General features: G+C 45.6%; 2 protein-coding genes across 2 annotated transcripts; both read left to right on the plus strand.

Moving 5' to 3' along the window:
- The first annotated feature begins 171 nt into the window (after window positions 1-171).
- SMIM26 (small integral membrane protein 26) lies at window positions 172-1,582 on the plus strand. The gene is made up of 2 exons (XM_031504522.3): window positions 172-308; window positions 1,085-1,582. The coding sequence occupies exons 1-2, from the start codon at window positions 185-187 to the stop codon at window positions 1,267-1,269; spliced, it is 309 nt and encodes a 102-aa protein (XP_031360382.2). The 5' UTR covers window positions 172-184; the 3' UTR covers window positions 1,270-1,582.
- Window positions 1,583-2,579: 997 nt separating this feature from the next.
- DTD1 (D-aminoacyl-tRNA deacylase 1) lies at window positions 2,580-15,079 on the plus strand. The gene is made up of 6 exons (XM_021540232.4): window positions 2,580-2,657; window positions 4,528-4,618; window positions 6,627-6,862; window positions 10,409-10,506; window positions 12,943-13,119; window positions 14,467-15,079. Exons 1-5 carry the CDS (start codon window positions 2,615-2,617, stop codon window positions 13,096-13,098), a joined length of 624 nt encoding a protein of 207 aa, XP_021395907.1. The 5' UTR covers window positions 2,580-2,614; the 3' UTR covers window positions 13,099-13,119; window positions 14,467-15,079.
- The last annotated feature ends 1,322 nt before the right edge of the window (window positions 15,080-16,401 follow it).

The raw sequence follows: 16,401 nt of genomic DNA on the forward strand, positions 1-16,401 counted from the left end.
TTTAATGCTCTTAAGAGGTGTCACAGCAAGCAGGGGGCTGTATTAATGAAAAATGAAACGGGGTCGGAGCGCTGCTCCCGCTGTTGGTGCCACGGGCGGCTCGTGCCTCCCTCTGCGCCGCCCCCGCGCATGCGCCGCCCCCGCGCATGCCCGGTGGGGGCGGCCCTCGGTGCGCGCGGCGGCGATGAAGCTGGGGCGCGCCGCCGTGTGGAACGCCAGGGCCGCGCTGGTCTACTCGCTGGGCGCCTGGACCACGCTGGGCGCCCTCATCTACTACGGCCGCGTGGAGAAAGGCGGCACCGGCACCGGTACCGGCAGCGGGGCTGCGGTCACCTCCGGGGCTGGGGAGGTTTCGCTGAGGGCGGAGCTCGCTCGGGCGCGGGGCTGCGTGAGGGGAGCTAGGCCCGGGCGGCTCCTGCGCTCCCCCCGGCCCCGCTCCCTCCGCTGCCCGGCCGGCGGCGGTAGCGCTGGCGCTGCCCGCCCGCCCCGCGCACTTGGGGCTGTGCGGTTGCCGGAGCGCAGGCTCCGCTCGGGCCGGCTGAGTGACCTGGGTGTCCGCCCGGCCCGTCCGCGGCACTCCTTCCTGAAGGAGATAAATCCCGTATTGATGGGAGAAGCTCCTGCTTTGTCTCAAATCATAGGAAAGGGCGCTAGGCTCTTCCCTACCTGTTGCTTTTATTTGCGCTGTGGGAATGGCTCAAAGCTGTGCTGCGGGAGGGTTAGGCTGGACATTAGGAAGCATTTCTTTACTGAGAGGGTGGTCAGACCGTGGAATTAATACGTGTTTCCACTGGGCTGCTTGGGCTAGCTTTAACGCAGATACCTGTTGTTGGGAAACCTCTTGTTACTGCTACTGTAGTACTGATAATTGCCCAGTACCAGTGGAGGTATCTGATCTACCCTAGTAAATAATTTTTTCTGGCTGCAGTTAACAGATCTTCGCTATCTGCTCCTCAGAATGGAAGGAAAAGCAGAAAAAATACTGAATGCCCATGTGGCTGCCATGATAAAGGGGTAAAACATTTTTATTGCTGTGCTCTTTTTTGTCTTCCCCTTCTGCCTTACCATCCTTTCTATTCCTTAGAGAACGAAAATGATCCTGAGGCAAAGCAAGGGCCCCGGAAGGAAGTATACACTAAGGAATATCCTTTTGGATTGACAGTGACAACAGAAATAACATACAAAGAGGTTCAGCCTCCTCTTACTCGGCTGTTCAGGCGTGTGGTATCATTCTTTGTTCCTAATGACGACCCTCCTTCTGAAAAGTGAGCTGTTCAGAAGCTCAGAATGTTGTGCTGGACCTCTGAGAACATCATCCCAGTGCCTGGCACCAGACCACTGCTGGAAAACTGTCCCCTGCATTGCTGAAACAGCAGCTCTGCCCCGCTGGTGTGAAGTTGCTTTCCCAGCTGGTGTGCAGGATATACCCAGGTGATCCAGGCTGTACCCTGGATGGCTCCTCAGCTGGGCAGCTCTGAAATGGATACTTTGGGAAGGATGAGTAAATGGGAAGGAATGTGGTTTAATGTTTTAGTTACCAAAATTTTTAATGGTCCTTCAAATAAAAACTTATGAGAGATGAGTTACAACTGTGGAAATGTTTCTGTAAGCTACAAACTTACTGAATGTTCTGCTCCAGGCTCTTGTTTCTTTAGGGGTTTTCCTGGTCCTTTCCCATGCTATGTCCCCCTTGTAGGGTATTGTCCCTCAGCTCTGGAACCGGAACTAATGTTTATTCTGTAGGGTTTTCCCTAGTCCTCATGACGTCACCTTCCCTGTTTCTCTTGGGGCTTTCCCTACAGTTCTTTTAGGACACATCTTGCCCTGCCCCACACAGGTCTCTAAGTTTTCCCATCTTGCTGTATGGAAAGCTGTCTCTGTCTCCTCTGCTCACACACCTTAGCTTCCAGATCGTTCCAATTTCTGAAAGGAGCCCTGCAGGGAGAGGGACTCATTGTCAGGAACTGTGGTGATATGACAAAGGGGAGTTGGTACAAATAAAAAAAGGGGAAATTTAGGTTAGATATGAGGAAGAAATTCCTGACTCTGAGAGTGGTGAGGCACTGGAACAGGGTGCCCGGGGAGGGTTTGGGTGCCCCAGCTGTGGAAGTGCTCAAGGCCAGGTTTTGGATAAGACCTTGAGCAACCTGGCCTAGTGCAAAGTGTCCTTGCCCTTCCAGCCCACAGCTTTGATACTGCAGGAGCTTTCACAACCCAATCCCTACCAGACCTATGCACCTACAGACCCACCTTCCCCCAAGGACTCCTCAGGTCCGTACAGCCACCACCTCCTTTTCCCAAGCGCTCCTCCAAGCCACTAATTTTTACAGGCATCCCGCTGTGTCCCTATAGCTGTTCCAATAGCGGATGCCGCTCTGTTACGTGCATATTCTCCTTTTGGTAGGCACCCCCAAGTGCCCACAGGCACTAGGAGGAAGGCCAGCACCTGTCCGTGCGCGCCTGTCCCTCTCCCGTGGGATCCCCGGAGCGGCGGTGCGGGGCTGCGCCGGCGCCTCCCGTGCGCCGGGGGGCGCTGCGCGCGGGGCGCGGCGCGGCCGCCGCTGCCGGGCGCCGCCGCTGTCCCCGCTCGGCGCCGGCCGCGCTGCGCTGCGCCATGAAGGCGATCGTGCAGCGGGTGGCCCAGGCCAGCGTCACAGGTCAGTGTGTCCCGGCCGCGGAGCTGCGGGGGCCGGGGCGGCTCTCCGGTGTCTGTGTGTGCGTGTGGGTGTGTGCGGGCGCTTCCTCCCCTTGTCCCCCCGCGTGGGTTTGGCGCGGGTCCGCTCGCTTGCGGCTCCCCCGGGTGCCCGGCCCCCGTGGGTGCGTGTGTGTGGGGCGTGCGTGGAGCTCTGTGTGCAGCCTTGCCTGGCAGGCGTGGGCTGCCAGACCCGCTGCCATCGCCTCCTCCGGCGCCTTTGTGCTGGCGGCACAGTCGCAGTCGTCTTGCTTCGCTTGTGTTCATGGAATCGCACAGTATTCCGAGTTGGAAGGGACCCGCAGGGATCAGCTCTTAGCCCTGCACAGGGCATGCCCAAGAGTCACACCGTGTGCCGGCGTGCAGTGTCCAAGCGCTTCCTGGGCTGTGGCAGGCTCGGTGCTGTGCCACCGCCTGGGTGCTGTGTTAGTGGGGTGCCCTGGCACGGCCGGGCGCTGCCGTGCGTGTGGTGGCAGTGCCATCCCGGTGTCCCTCTCCCGGGGCTCGCAGGCGCTGGCGCTGCGGTCACCTCCGTCCATCGCAGGCATGTTGGCAGTGCAGCCCGGGTCATCTTTTTGCACTGCCGGTGTGTGTCAGTGGTGCTGTCCCAGTGCCACCGGACACTGCTCGCCTGGGTCCAGCCCCGGTTCCCGCAGGAACGGTGTGTCCTGAGGGAATGTCCCTGCTATTGCACTGCTTTGGTGCTCAGGGTGCTTTAAATCCCCAAGAAGTCTGCCCGTGAGGCAGTGAGTGCCTGCTGTGTCAGTCTTTGGTGTGCGGCAGGGTGGCCTGCAAGTTTTCGAGCAGCTTCTGCCTGTGCGGCAGCTCGGGCACAGCCCGTGCACAGCTGTGTCTGTGAGGGCACAGCCCCTGTGCGCAGCCGGGACCGTGGCCACCGCTGGGCACACCCTATCAGCACTCGGGTTCTTGCTGCCTTAGTACCACTCTTCTGGGGAGAATCAGACTCTTGTTCCTGGCTGTTGAAGAGCTTGGTGGACAGCGCTGTACTTAGCAGGACAAATTTGTGGACTGGAGGACTCATACCCTGATCTAGCGACTAGTGCGCAGACACTGTCAGCTTTCACTGGAGACCTGATCCCCTTTCTTTTTGTGGGATGTTTGGAGCTTTTTGTCCCGGTCATGAGCCTGGATGCAGTTTTAGCAGCTGGGTAATTGGTGCTTATCTCAGCACCAGGCATTTATTCTTACTATAGTAATCTCAGGGTGAACCACGTTAAATAATTCTATTAAATTAAGATAGTTTAAGACTTTTCTTAGGAAAACACTACAGATATATGATAGTTTGTGTTTTATTGTAAATGTCATTAAAGGGGTTGTTTTCCCAATTAGGAGGGCCTAATTTGCAGGTTGTTGAAATTCATGTTTCAAAAAAATCCATGAGGACTCCTATCTGGTAGAAATCACCTGTTCAATAAAAAGGCAAAGTATGAAGGGAATGGTGGAGTAGAGAAATTGAGTGCATCAACACTCAAAATTAGTTGCATCAACCAGGTGGATAATTTTTTAAGGACTGTGGAGAGTTTTACCACCTTTCTGTTTAGGACAGTTAATGCAATTGTAGTATAAAAATCTTCAGACAATGTTTTTAAATGCTGGAGTAAGTAACCCAGTGTGATAAATAAGTGGTGGCATTGGAAAGCTTTTGAAAGAATGCTTCCATGTGAACTTTCAAATCTACAAACTTAAGACAGGAAACATGGTTTAGGATGCTGTTTTCTTTAGTGGTTGGACTGCTGACACCAGTCTTATCTTGTGCCATAAAACAAGACAGTGCATTTAGCCTTATTTTTCTTTTCCCTCTCTCCTTTCTCCAGTGGGTGGTGAACAAATCAGTTCAATAGGACGAGGCCTCTGTGTGCTGCTGGGTATTTCTTTGGAAGATACACAAAGAGAGCTGGAGCACATGTAAGTCACTCCCTTCCTTTTGCCTTGTACTCTTCTATTTGCATATTGCTGACACCTGTGCAGTAGCCAAACAAATCAGCTATTCCTATTGGGAAATTCAGGTTTTCCTGTTAGTTCCTCTTCAGATTTTACCTTGAATACAGATTTCTTAGAGTTTTCTCTTCATGTTCCACTGAGAAAAATCTGTTCTTTTTTTGCTATGCGTTTTTTTTATCAAGAGTGGACTCTTTTAAATCCTTTTTGAGTCCAAAAGAAATCCATCCTTCAATGATAGGATTTATGAGCATCTTCAAATTCTCCTTTTAGCTTGCACATGAGTTTTTTTCTTCCTGAAGGCGAGATAGTCTTGTCAGTTGCTTGTCTGCAAACAGGAGTCAGTTTTGGCAGCCTGGAGGACTGGCTCTGGCCATCTGCTCCATGGCCACAGAATAGTGGGATTCAGCCAGCAAACATATGCAAGAGAGAGCTCTCCAGGGGCTTCTTCTGTCTCCTTTGGACTGGTTGTTGCTCTAGGACTGACCTCAGTCCTTGCAAAGGCAAAAAAAGAACAGGTAATGGAGCTGACTGATACTAAGAAGAGGGGATTTTGATTCTCACATGCTCCATTGGTTTGCCTTCCTGTTTTGCCTCCCTCAGTGTGAAACGTCTGCTCTGCCATCGCTTTCCATCCCTGCCTTGGTGGATGTGGAAGCTGCTTCTGAAGGTGGGAGAGCTGTAGTAACCATGCTCTCAGCACCAGGGTGTTGGGATGGCTGACACAGGAAGGGCAGGAAGCCAGCATCTGGGCAAAAGAGTGAGAGAAAGCAGCTTAACCAGGCTTTCCAAGTCCTATTAAAGGACACTTTAGTAATCCACTGTAGGAAATGAAACAACAAACATCTCTATGAAAAAAACAGAGCAGTGATGATGATTTAAGCCTTTTGCTGGGGCCTTCCAGTGGATGCTTTCAACAATCCACTTCATTCAGGAGATAATTCTGGTTGCTCTTGCCACACACAAATTGACAAGGATGTTCTTGTGACTGTGCCTTAGTGATAGCAAAACCCTGAAACTAGACCATAACGAAGTCTCAGCTTTGTCTTGCACTGACTGCCTCACCTCTGGTGCAGTGCAAAATGCCTGGCTGATGACTGCAGTTGAAATCCTTTGTACTTGATAGGCTCCCTTGATATGCTGCAGGTGTGGAGAAGCCAGAAGAAGAAACCAAAGACAGGAGAGTGGCTTGGATGCAGTCCTGTTACCAGTCAAAGTCCTGTAACCAGTCAGGTAGCTGTAACCCAGTCAAAGATATGGACTGGGTTACAGCTGCCTGCTGCTTTTCAGGATCCACTTGGGAAAGTCCCCTTGTTGTGTTGAGCCAGTCAGTTCTGTCCCCTGTCTCTAGAAAATTGACCCAAATTTCAAACCACTTTGCTGCCAGCTGCAGTTCTCCCCTGTTCCTTGGATTCCTCCTCTCATCCTGATGAAAAAGTGTTGTCATCATCTGGCTTATGGGGTCTGGTCTGGAAATAGTGCTAGGAAGTGACAAAGCAGGAGGAGTATATGTGAATCATGATTGGAAACAAAATCCCACTGTTTTAAACACAGTTTAGCGTGATCTCATTTCCTACTGAGTGTGATTTCCTGGTGTGGTGGGAGGATTAAAATTCCCAAAACTGTTCACACATTTAATAATGTTATGACACATAAAAGCAGATAGTAAAGAGTGACCTTCCTTCCTTCCTGTGCCATCTGTATGTCACTGTGTAACGTGCAGTTATTCTGTCCTGGTGCCACACTGTAAAGTGATGGTGTGGATTAATGACCTGGCACCTTTGTGTAGCTGTGTAAGGGCTCTCTTGTTTAAGGCTGTGCCTAATGTGATGAGCTTCCCATGGCTGGGAATGAAGGTGCAGAGGGATGTCTTGTTATGTGGAGGCAGACTGAATATGCATCTGTTACCTCATTCTGTGTGGTACCTGTTGATCCTACAAGGGACAATTTAGGAATTATCTTCTCCTCCTCCCAGGGTGCGAAAGATCTTGAACTTAAGAGTCTTTGAAGATGAAAGTGGGAAACACTGGTCCAAAAGTGTGATGGATAAACAGTATGAAGTGTTGTGTGTGAGCCAATTTACTCTCCAGTGCATCCTGAAGGGAAACAAGCCTGACTATCACATGGCAATGCCCACGGAGCAGGCAGAGTCTTTTTATAACAACTTCCTAGAGCAGCTAAGAAAAGCCTACAAACCAGAGCTTATTAAAGGTAAGGACAGAAGGTTGGTGAGGTCCTTGCTGTGACCAGTGGACACTCTTTCTGTGTGTCCTTTCCTGATTGTTGCTTTCTTTATTCTGTGATTTTCTGTAGCTGAAGGGATGTTAACAAAATTTTCACCAGAGCCTCTCAGGGAGACCGCTCCAGTCTTCCTCTAGCCAAGCCATTTCCTGGCCTTCCTCTGGAAGTATTCCTTTTGGCTGCACAACATGAACAGCCCAGAGAGGCTGCAGCCATGAGAACAAGCTTTGAGGTCAGACTTCCCTCAAAGGCTGAATGTTTTGTGCTGTATAGATAGATTAACCCAAGAGAAGCATTTTTTCTGAGAATTGTATTTAGTGAGGCTCGAAGGTGTCACCAGTGTGTGATGGACAGCACAGTTCCATCTGTCGCTTCCACATCCTGTTAAATGGAATTGTGACAGTGGGGGGGTGTAGTGTGCTGCTTGACAGCAGCTTTTGATTTAGACTCTGTTTCCTCAACTCTGTGTCATGTGTGGAACAGTTTTCTGTTTATCAGAAAATACCTGGCTTCCCTGTTCATTTGTGCTCTGTCCACACTCAGTATTTTCTGTTTGGTTTTCTGACTACTTTCTTTCCATTTTCATATTCAGATTTGATTTTTTGCTACACTTGACAGAAGACAAGTTTCAGGAAAAGACTATTTTTTAAATGGTGTCTATAATAGATAATGATTTGCTTTACTTTTCTTATGAGGAAAAAAGTAAAAAAAGACAGAAAACTGATAGCTGAGGAAAGATTTAGAAGCTAATTTTCATATTGACTTTAGGTTAGGATAATTATTCCAGTGCTTTCCAAGGAGGCACAGTGAAATGCGCTCATGTCCACATGTCCAAAAGTGTCAATTTTTCAAGCTTTTCTACCTTGATATGTTCTTCCAGCATTTGTTCCTGATAAGGAATAAGGCATGCTTTTCTGATAGCCCTTCAGTCACTTTATATTTTGACAGCCGCTTTTTGAATTCATTCTCTCAGTGAATAGCAGCTGTGTATCTGAAATGAATATTAAGTGCCCTTATTTTGGCTTTTTTTTTCCCAGTGCTTTCTGCAAAATGAGCTTCACTTCTGCATTTTTCTTTCCATGTTAAAAGCACAGGTTTGGAAACCCAAGAGTCTATTGTGTCAGATAACACATGGATTTAAAACTGCTGGCAGTACTGGAACTACCTGTCAGTTTATGATTTTGCTTTTTTATTAAGCTGTGCCAGTTATGGTGTGTTGTACCCAAGTCTGTTGAGATTCTCTTAGGTTGAAGTTTCTGCTGTGCCAATTGCTTTGCCAGTGTTTTACTTCTTTGCTGTCTGGAAAATTTGTACTCACATTGCCCCTTCATACACACAGGCACATACACAACAGTTGCAGGTATTGGGAGATTAGAGTTTGATTCTCTGGATTGCTGTAAGTGTCCTTCCCTTTTGATCCTACAAATTGCTTAATGCATTTTAGAGGAATAATTTAATCACTGAAAGGGGAATTTATGTAGTTGAGGCAAAGACAGATCAATAAAGGTCTTGTCCTATCTCCTAAGAGCCTTGTGTTTTCTGGTTCCTGGTTCCAGTAGAGAATTTGGAAGTTGTAGGTGCTGGGCAGGCAGCTCCTCTATCCTCCCCGGTCTACCTGGAGCTTGCCAGCCAGGACCTCAGAGTGGAAAGTGTTCCCACAGAGGCACAACCCATTCTTTCACACCAAGAGCCATGGGACACTTGACAAATGAAATCTTGGAGAAGGTTCAGAGCCATGGTTCCTAGTTTGGCACAGTTTAACACATGGGCACCCATATGTAGGAAATGAAAGGCTGCATGAGAAGTCCTTGCCTGTTGTGCTTCAGTGCTTTCTTGTGTTCTTAAACATTCCACTCCCCTCTGGGGAGCAGAGCTGGTGTCTGCAGGCCCGAGCACTCTGGTTGTGCAAGCTAATATCCAAATGTCAGACCTACCGAGGCTCCTCCTTATGTTTCAGGGCCTTTGCTCTCTGTCCTGAATGTGGATTTATTCTTTTGAGGTAGTAAAGATTAACGTGGCAAGGAGTGTGAAATGTCTTACTCCCTTAGTAGTAATATCTAAGTAAATATGAGAGGATTGTTCCACAAGGAAGAGTTTAACTCAGATTAAGGTTTGGTACAAGTAGAAAACACAATTATTCTCCCTGATTAATTCCCTTTGTGAGTGTTGTCACTTCAGAATAAGTGCTCTTATCTGGAGCAACAGTATTCACATGAGGTTAATGAAGAATAACTTTCCAAGTAGACAAGCTTAGAAGTATAAAACCAGTGTGAAATTTCTAGGTCATAAGGCTTGAAATATGTACAAAAATATTCTGAAAGTAAATTATGCCTCTTTTTCATGTCTTTATGGCTCAGATGTGGCTTCTCTGACTCATGTCAGGTGCAGATATTCCATCTGAGGAAGACATGTGGGCTGGGCTTTTAGAGGCAAGGAATTTGGAGAGACGGGTGTCCAGCAGAATGAACTTCTCACTTTAATAATACTTCTAGGATCCTATTTTATTGCAGAAGATATTGCACAAGATGAATTAATCAGTCCAGAAGTCTTAAAGTAGGGAAAGATGGAGAGCAGTAACTAGAAATATAAATGTGTGAGGAGACAGGAGGGAGCCGTTACAGAAAGATGTTCCTTGACAGTAGTTCTGATGCCAAAACAAGATAGAAAATACGTGTGACATGGGAGTACTTTGAGTGTTCTGGTAAAGGTGGGGGTATTTGACCGCTTTATCAGCCTCTGGAAAAAATGGGCTTGTGGAGTTTACTTTTTTTTAGGTCCATACACATGAATGGGAAATGTGAAAGATCAACTCCTTTTGTAAGTGAAGTACAGCAGAGGGATGGGATGATGAGAGAGCAGAGTAGAGAGCAATTTGAAAAGTTGTGCTCCCACTAATAAAGTTTAAGACATTATTCTTTATTATTTTGTTAAAGAAAGATGCATTAGTTTTGACTGGGTTTTGTGGCCACAGGGTGTAGATTACATCCATGTAACTCTCAAAGACCAGTGTAGGTTACCAGCAGGAATGTAGAAACGGCTGTAGTAGATTGGGAATGAGTTGCGCCCCAGTGTCCCCTGTCCTACAGTATTCAATTGTCAAATGCTTTAGAGTAGGCTCCAGGTCTTCTTACCTTTTGCCTAAATACAAAGTTTCTTCAAAGCATCAAGTGATCAGTTGGACTGCATCCCTAGGCTGAGCTGTTACAGCCTTTAAAATGTCATCTCCTGCCAGTGAGAACCATCCTGCCTATCCTGAACTGTGGACACCATGATTACCTGTAGACTTGGTTTGTTTTGTGCATGTTTCCCCACTTAGCTGTGTGTTTATCCTCTCTGAATGTCAAGCTACATACCTGGGTGCACGTACACTATTTTTGCTTGGTAGTTTTCTGCATTTCAATAGTTGTCTGCCCTTTTATGTATTTTCTGTTTCTTTTTGGTATCACAATTGATAACACTTCAATGTGTGTTATCATCCCAAGGGCTCTGAGCACTTGTTGTTGTTTCCCTTTTCAGATGGCAAGTTTGGTGCCTACATGCAGGTCCACATCCAGAATGATGGTCCTGTAACAATAGAACTGGAGTCCCCAGCAGCCACTGTTGATCCTAAACAAGTAAGTGACTCCTAAGGTCTGTCTGGAAAGGATGATGTGTATTCTCTGCAAATTTGTAGCATTACTGTTGTGAAGCAGTACAGCTTCCATTAGGCACAAGGACCTTGTCCTTCCTGTGCAGCCTCTGAGCAGTCAAATAATTGCATTGTTTTCTTCAGTTCCGTGGTCTGTTGATGGCTGCCTGCTGTCCTGGGAAAGGTTGTGTGTGTGAAATGCAGAACAGCTTTTCACAGTTTATTCCTCCTCCTCATTAAAGCTGTTGTTTAATCATGACTCATTAGCAATGATTTTAATAAGTCTGGACCACCCCCCCGCCTTTAGTGAAGTTTCTTGGCATGTGGGAGCTTGGGCATGTGGGTGACTGGGTGAAAGTGGAGGAAAAGAGAGGAAAGCCTCTCTGTCAGAAACAAGGGAATAGTGAATTTGAATCCTAATTTAAGTCTAGAGTGGATAGGAGAATGAGCTAGCTCTGCTGAGGAGCAGCACAAGCTGTGCTGAAAACCAGACACAGTGCTTAGGTTTCCTCATCCTCTAAACACAACAGTGGCCAGCTTTTCCAGGCCGAGAGAAAAGGAGGAAGGATTCTTGTGCTTCAGCAAGGCCACACCAACCTCATTTGTATAATGCTTCACTTAATCTTGGTGAAATTGTTTCTGCAGTTTATAAAAAGGGCATGAGGGAAGAACCAGGAAACAACAAGCCTGTTAATCTAGCCTCATTGCCTGGAAAAATTGTGGAGAAGATTATGCTGTGTGCTACTGAAAGGCATTTAAAGGTGGGGTTAAAGTCAACATGGATTCAAAAAGGAAAGTGTCTAACTGAATGTTCTTCTACTGTATGGTCACCTGCCAAGTGAAGGAAGGGAAGGTGGTGGATTTAGTTTTTCTAGATTTTAGTAAAGCTTTTAATACTGTCCCTCACATTCTTCTCAGCAAGTTCTCCAACTATGAAATGGGCAGATACAAGTGCTCTGTGTTGCCTTAAATAGCTTGGTTAGAAGTCGGTTTCATTTTTACCTTCAAATGCTGTTCTGTATTCTTGAGTCATGTTTTACCTCTGAAAAATATACTTCTGTTTCTAGTCTTTCTTTCTGTACCCTCACAGTTTTAGCCCAAAGAATTCTCAGGCCAAACCATGAATAATTAACAGCAGCAGCAGTTCTAGTTTTGGAGTGAGAGCTGCTGCCCAGTGTGTAGGTGTAAAATAACCAAGGTGTGCAGGATTCTGCAAGATTTCATTTCTTTCTTGGGAATATTGGCTTGTTTAAGAGTTTTGCCTTCCCAGTTCAAGGCTGCCTGCTTTCAACTACCCATCTGACAACACCTTCCTAGTGGCCACAACTTGGGCTGAAGACAGCGAAGGATGCTGCTTTTTAAACTTTCTCTGGCAGTATAAGGCCTCTTAAGAGGACTTGGGTTTTTTTTTTTATGTTCCCTGAGTTAGATACAAGGGAGAAATTCCAGCAAGATATTATCAAGAGGTCAAAGCAACAAAAACTTCACTGGCAGCCTTCAGAAAATCAGACAGCTTTGGCAAAAATTTAGAGCAACATCCTGTTAACACAAAACATTTCACAAAGCATTGACTTAACCCATTCAGCTTCACAAACTCCATCCAATTTTAAGTTGCTCAAAACTCAGAGGAGAGGGAATTAGAAGAAGAAAGAGACAGAAAAGATGCAGAAAAGAATGAATATAGCTCCCACTCCTGGTCCCAGCAATGTTCAGCTGAAAGAAATTCCAAGAGGAGGTGGGGTCAAGACATCCATCATGCAATGTGTGATGAGGGAGAGTCAATTTAAATTGTTGTTCTCTTTCCTCTTCCCTTCCCATTGCATTTTTTTTCCTGTCAAAAATCTGTTGGTTTGTTTGTAGCATGGGAAGTAAGGCTTAGGAATGGTGTGATTTTTATATTTTAGATTTCAGCTTTAGCAAGAAGAGATAACTGAACCATCCTGCAGTGTTTAATGTGATGATAGCAGGAAGAGATGAGACAAATAATTGCTGATGAATAGCTCTTTTATGTCATTGGATGTGACAGTGAAATATCTCATTTTGTCTGAGCAATTGTCTGTGTTTGTAATTGGTAATCAGAACTTTGTAAGTAATTTGCAATGTAATTAGTAAAAATACATTTGGATTAGTCAACCCAAATGTATTTTTTGTATTACTTGTGCTGAGGGATATAAATAAATCACTTCTCTTTTATACTCGGGGTGATCATGTTATCTTATGGTGATAATTCACTGTCTTTTCTAAGTTTTTTAAAATCTCAGCCTTTGAGTTTTTTTCTTCTTTCTTTTTTGTTTTGTTGATACATGTATTGGTGTTGTGAATCTAAGTTGCAAGTTTTATACAATTGCTCACATTTACAATTTTTTAGTACTACTGAAATTGTTCTATTACATGATGTATTTTTTCCTTACCTTGTGAATAGCTGACAAAACTTGAAAAACAGCAACAAAGAAAAGAGAAGACCAGAACCAAGGTGCCCTCTGAGTCAAGTAGAGAAAGAAATGCCCCCCGAAACAAGGATGACCCCAGTGCCAGCAGCGGAGCAGAAGGAGATGTGTCCTCAGAAAGAGAGCCTTAGCTCATCTAAGGCAGGCCTCAGGTTTGTCTTCTCCTCTCCTCTGTAATGCTTGGCCCCTGCCTGTTTTACAGAGAGTGGCATTAGAAGTGCTGGAAAGTGAAATTTTATAATCTTACTGGTTTTATAAATTTTACAACCTCTGCTCCCATCTGCAGTCGCCCACCAGAATGTTGGGGCGGGTGAAAACCTCTTCCCAGCTGTGTGCTTGGCTGGAGTTGTGGGTCTGGCCCAGTTTTGATTGTTTCCATGTTGACTCAGGAAATCTGAAAGTTTAATCTGGTAATACAGCAGTGACTTAACTCTGAGTCCTGCCTTGTGTTCTTCAGGTACACAGGGACACAGGGTTGTATTTCTCTCTGTGCTCACCTGGCAGGGAGCTCGCTCTGGAACAAATACAGCACAGTCCCCAGCAATGGAGGTGGAAAACAGCTCAGAAGCTGGAGACAGGGCAGAACTGCAGCTTCCTTTCATGGTTCTTACCTGCCCCTCCTCAGTCTGTTCTTTCCCAGGATGAATTAGTAACAGGCTGTTTTATAGACCTTCACCATCTAATAAGGACATTAGGGCAGGCACTGAGAGCCAAACTTGCCTCAGCAGCAGGAGATCTTCTCTCCCTTCAGGCACTCAACCTGCAGGACATGCCTAGACATCAGTGAATGGGATTAGGCTGAATACAGACCTGAATCCTTTGTCATGGATTATCTGCCTATGTAGATATGTGTTTATCATACTCTTCCAGTCAGCTTTAAGCCTTCAGGACACAGCTTTCATTACCTTCCCTCCCCCTTCCTGCCCCCAAAAAGCTACATTGCTGATTTTGACTTTTCAAATGTGTCCAAGCTCTCAAGAAAGTGTTATTATCCTCTTCTGCACACTGAAGCCCTGAGCTGGCTGTGCAGTTTAATTATTAACAGCTTTGCAAAGTTAAGGTTTAACCTTTCTCTCATTTTCTTGTCCCCAGAGTTTAGTCTGGCTGTGATTTATACAATTCAGCATCATTCATTCCTCACAAAGTTTCTTACTTTTTTTTTTTCTTTTTTAAATCCATTGATTTCCCAGGTGGTCAGACATTGGGTGATGATTTCTGTTCTATACAAGGTTTCCCCCCCACTGTTTCTGGGTTGTGTGTTGAAATAAGAACATTTTAGAGGGTTTGCAGGCCTTCTGGTGTGCTTTGGTCAGTCCAATCTTTCCAATAACATCTGGATTTCTAAGGAGCTGAAGGTCTCTAAAATGTAGTATACAGGTGACCTAGCATTAATTTTCATGCTGTGACAGTAAAGATTATTTTCTCTGTGGGATTTGAAGGAATCCTGCTGTATTTCTGCTCTGCCTACAGTAATGTTCCTATTTGTTTGCCTTCCACAGTTTCTTACACAAAAGCTACACTGAATTCTTGAAGAAAGACCCAGCGTTCACCTCAGCAACACTCTTCAACGACTCTGGAAAAGGGTGGAAAATGGGAAAGCAGAGCTGAGACATTAGAAACCTATCATTCTGTATTGAACCAACCAAAGCAATGCTATCAGATTCAGTTGTTAATGTGTAGTGTCAGTAGTGAAAAGGACTCGTGACATTTCTGTGTATGCGTTCTCACACAGCTGCTGAGTAAAGGGTGACTGTAGGCAGATTGTAGCAGAACATTTCACTCTCAGTACATAAGCTCCATTTAAAGAACAAATCAGGGTTTTTCCTTAAACTTACACTTGAATTCTGAAAATTCTCTGAGCAGGCTTGTGTATTGATTTTCACTCCGTGGTGTCATGTGCTACCTGTTTCCATAGCAGTGTGCAGATCTGTGCATATTTTGGTAAATTGTTAGCTGCTGCCTAACATCAGGTTAGGCAGTCCAGTCTTTCTGCATGGATTAAGTTGTTACAAGAGAAGATCAGTCTCTAGTTGTTTATCATATGGAACACATCTGTCTTGTAAACTTTTTTAAAACCAGAAAAAACTTTATTAAACAAATGATGCCAGCTGAGTGCCTGTTGGTGTTTGTGTATTGCACCCCCTGCGTCACTCCTGGGTGTAACAAGGTGGGGGACACAGAGCTAAAGTTGTAGGCAAAGAAACACCTATTGCTTCAGCTCATCCACCTTTCCTGTGGAAGATTGGAAATCAGGCTGACCTGAAATCTTTGCTGTTTCTAACACATCTAAGTCATTTATTTTGTGATGGCTATCAAAATGCCACACAGCTGCTCCACCTACTGCATCCAGAGCTGCTGACAGTTCTGTCACATCCAGGGGAGGCAGATGAGCATTTGGAAACTGCCAGCAAATAACGAGAGCTGAGAAGAAGCTGCAAAACTGCCAAGGAAGCTTTGGGGGAAATGAAAGACTGCAGTTTGCTACACTTTGACTTCTTTCAGAGATGATGGCACCTTTTATATTTGCTATTCCCCAGGTCTGCTTTGCCCTTCCAGTCTGCCCTGTGCACCTGCTGTGATTGCTATCAGAGCCAGCATGCACAGCTCTCTCCCTGATTGTAGGCATAACTCACTGGTGAGAGTTTGTAATCCAAATGCACATCACAGTTACAATGCTGCATGTCGTGTAACCACTGTGTTTTTTATTATTTAGCTTGTAGGCTGCTTGTATTGTAAAATATCAGTCAAACCAGGATAGGAGATTAAGAGTTGCACCCTGTCATGGTTTTTTAAAAACCATGAAGCTTAAGTAAAGATTTGGCAAGCTACACAGCTGGCATTTGAACAGGAATGGTGACTGGGTAGGACAGGTGGAAGTTACACTTAGTCTTGCCTTTAAGAATGACATAATTTCCCATCTGACCATTACATGCAGTATAAATAAAAGCTATGTATGTTTGTATGTATGTATGTATGTTTGGGATAGAAGCTTCCTGTTGTCCTGTGCCCAGACTATTTTTAAGCATCGCAATTTGTTTTAAGAAAAAAACACCAACCAGCCAAGCGCACTTCATTTAAAAGTACTGTTTACTTTAACAAAAGTTATTGCCTTACTCCACTGGCAGCCAAACTTGGGCAAGGCCACTTTTCCAAGTGCAGTCACATGGCTTTGAAATGGGATATTTATCCTTTGGATTTTTCTGCTTGCAGAGCGCTGCAAGAAAAAAACAGGATACATGAATTCCTGTCTCTTGTTTCTCTGCTTGGTATTTCTTAGGAGAAAATGTTTTCTCAACAGAAGACACTTCCAATGCAACTGTGCTGCTGATTGTCGTGGACTGCTAAAAACCAGAAAATACAATTATTATAACACTCAAAAACCTTTGGATGTGTTTTTCTAACATTTCCATTCAGATAGTGACTCTAGGGGCTAT

Source organism: Lonchura striata, chromosome 3 (assembly GCF_050655825.1).
Source record: "Lonchura striata isolate lonStrDom1 chromosome 3, ASM5065582v1, whole genome shotgun sequence".
NCBI lineage: Eukaryota > Metazoa > Chordata > Aves > Passeriformes > Estrildidae > Lonchura > Lonchura striata.

Excerpts from the sequence above, each read along its gene's own strand:
- SMIM26 (XM_031504522.3), top strand. The coding sequence starts at position 185 with ATGAAGCTGGGGCGCGCCGCCGTGTGGAACGCCAGGGCCGCGCTGGTC. Across the intron at positions 309-1,084 it reads GAAAGGCGGCACCGGCACCG|AGAACGAAAATGATCCTGAG; the intron begins GTACCGGCAGCG and ends TCTATTCCTTAG.
- DTD1 (XM_021540232.4), top strand. The coding sequence starts at position 2,615 with ATGAAGGCGATCGTGCAGCGGGTGGCCCAGGCCAGCGTCACAG. Across the intron at positions 6,863-10,408 it reads CAAACCAGAGCTTATTAAAG|ATGGCAAGTTTGGTGCCTAC; the intron begins GTAAGGACAGAA and ends TTCCCTTTTCAG. Across the intron at positions 10,507-12,942 it reads CCACTGTTGATCCTAAACAA|CTGACAAAACTTGAAAAACA; the intron begins GTAAGTGACTCC and ends CCTTGTGAATAG.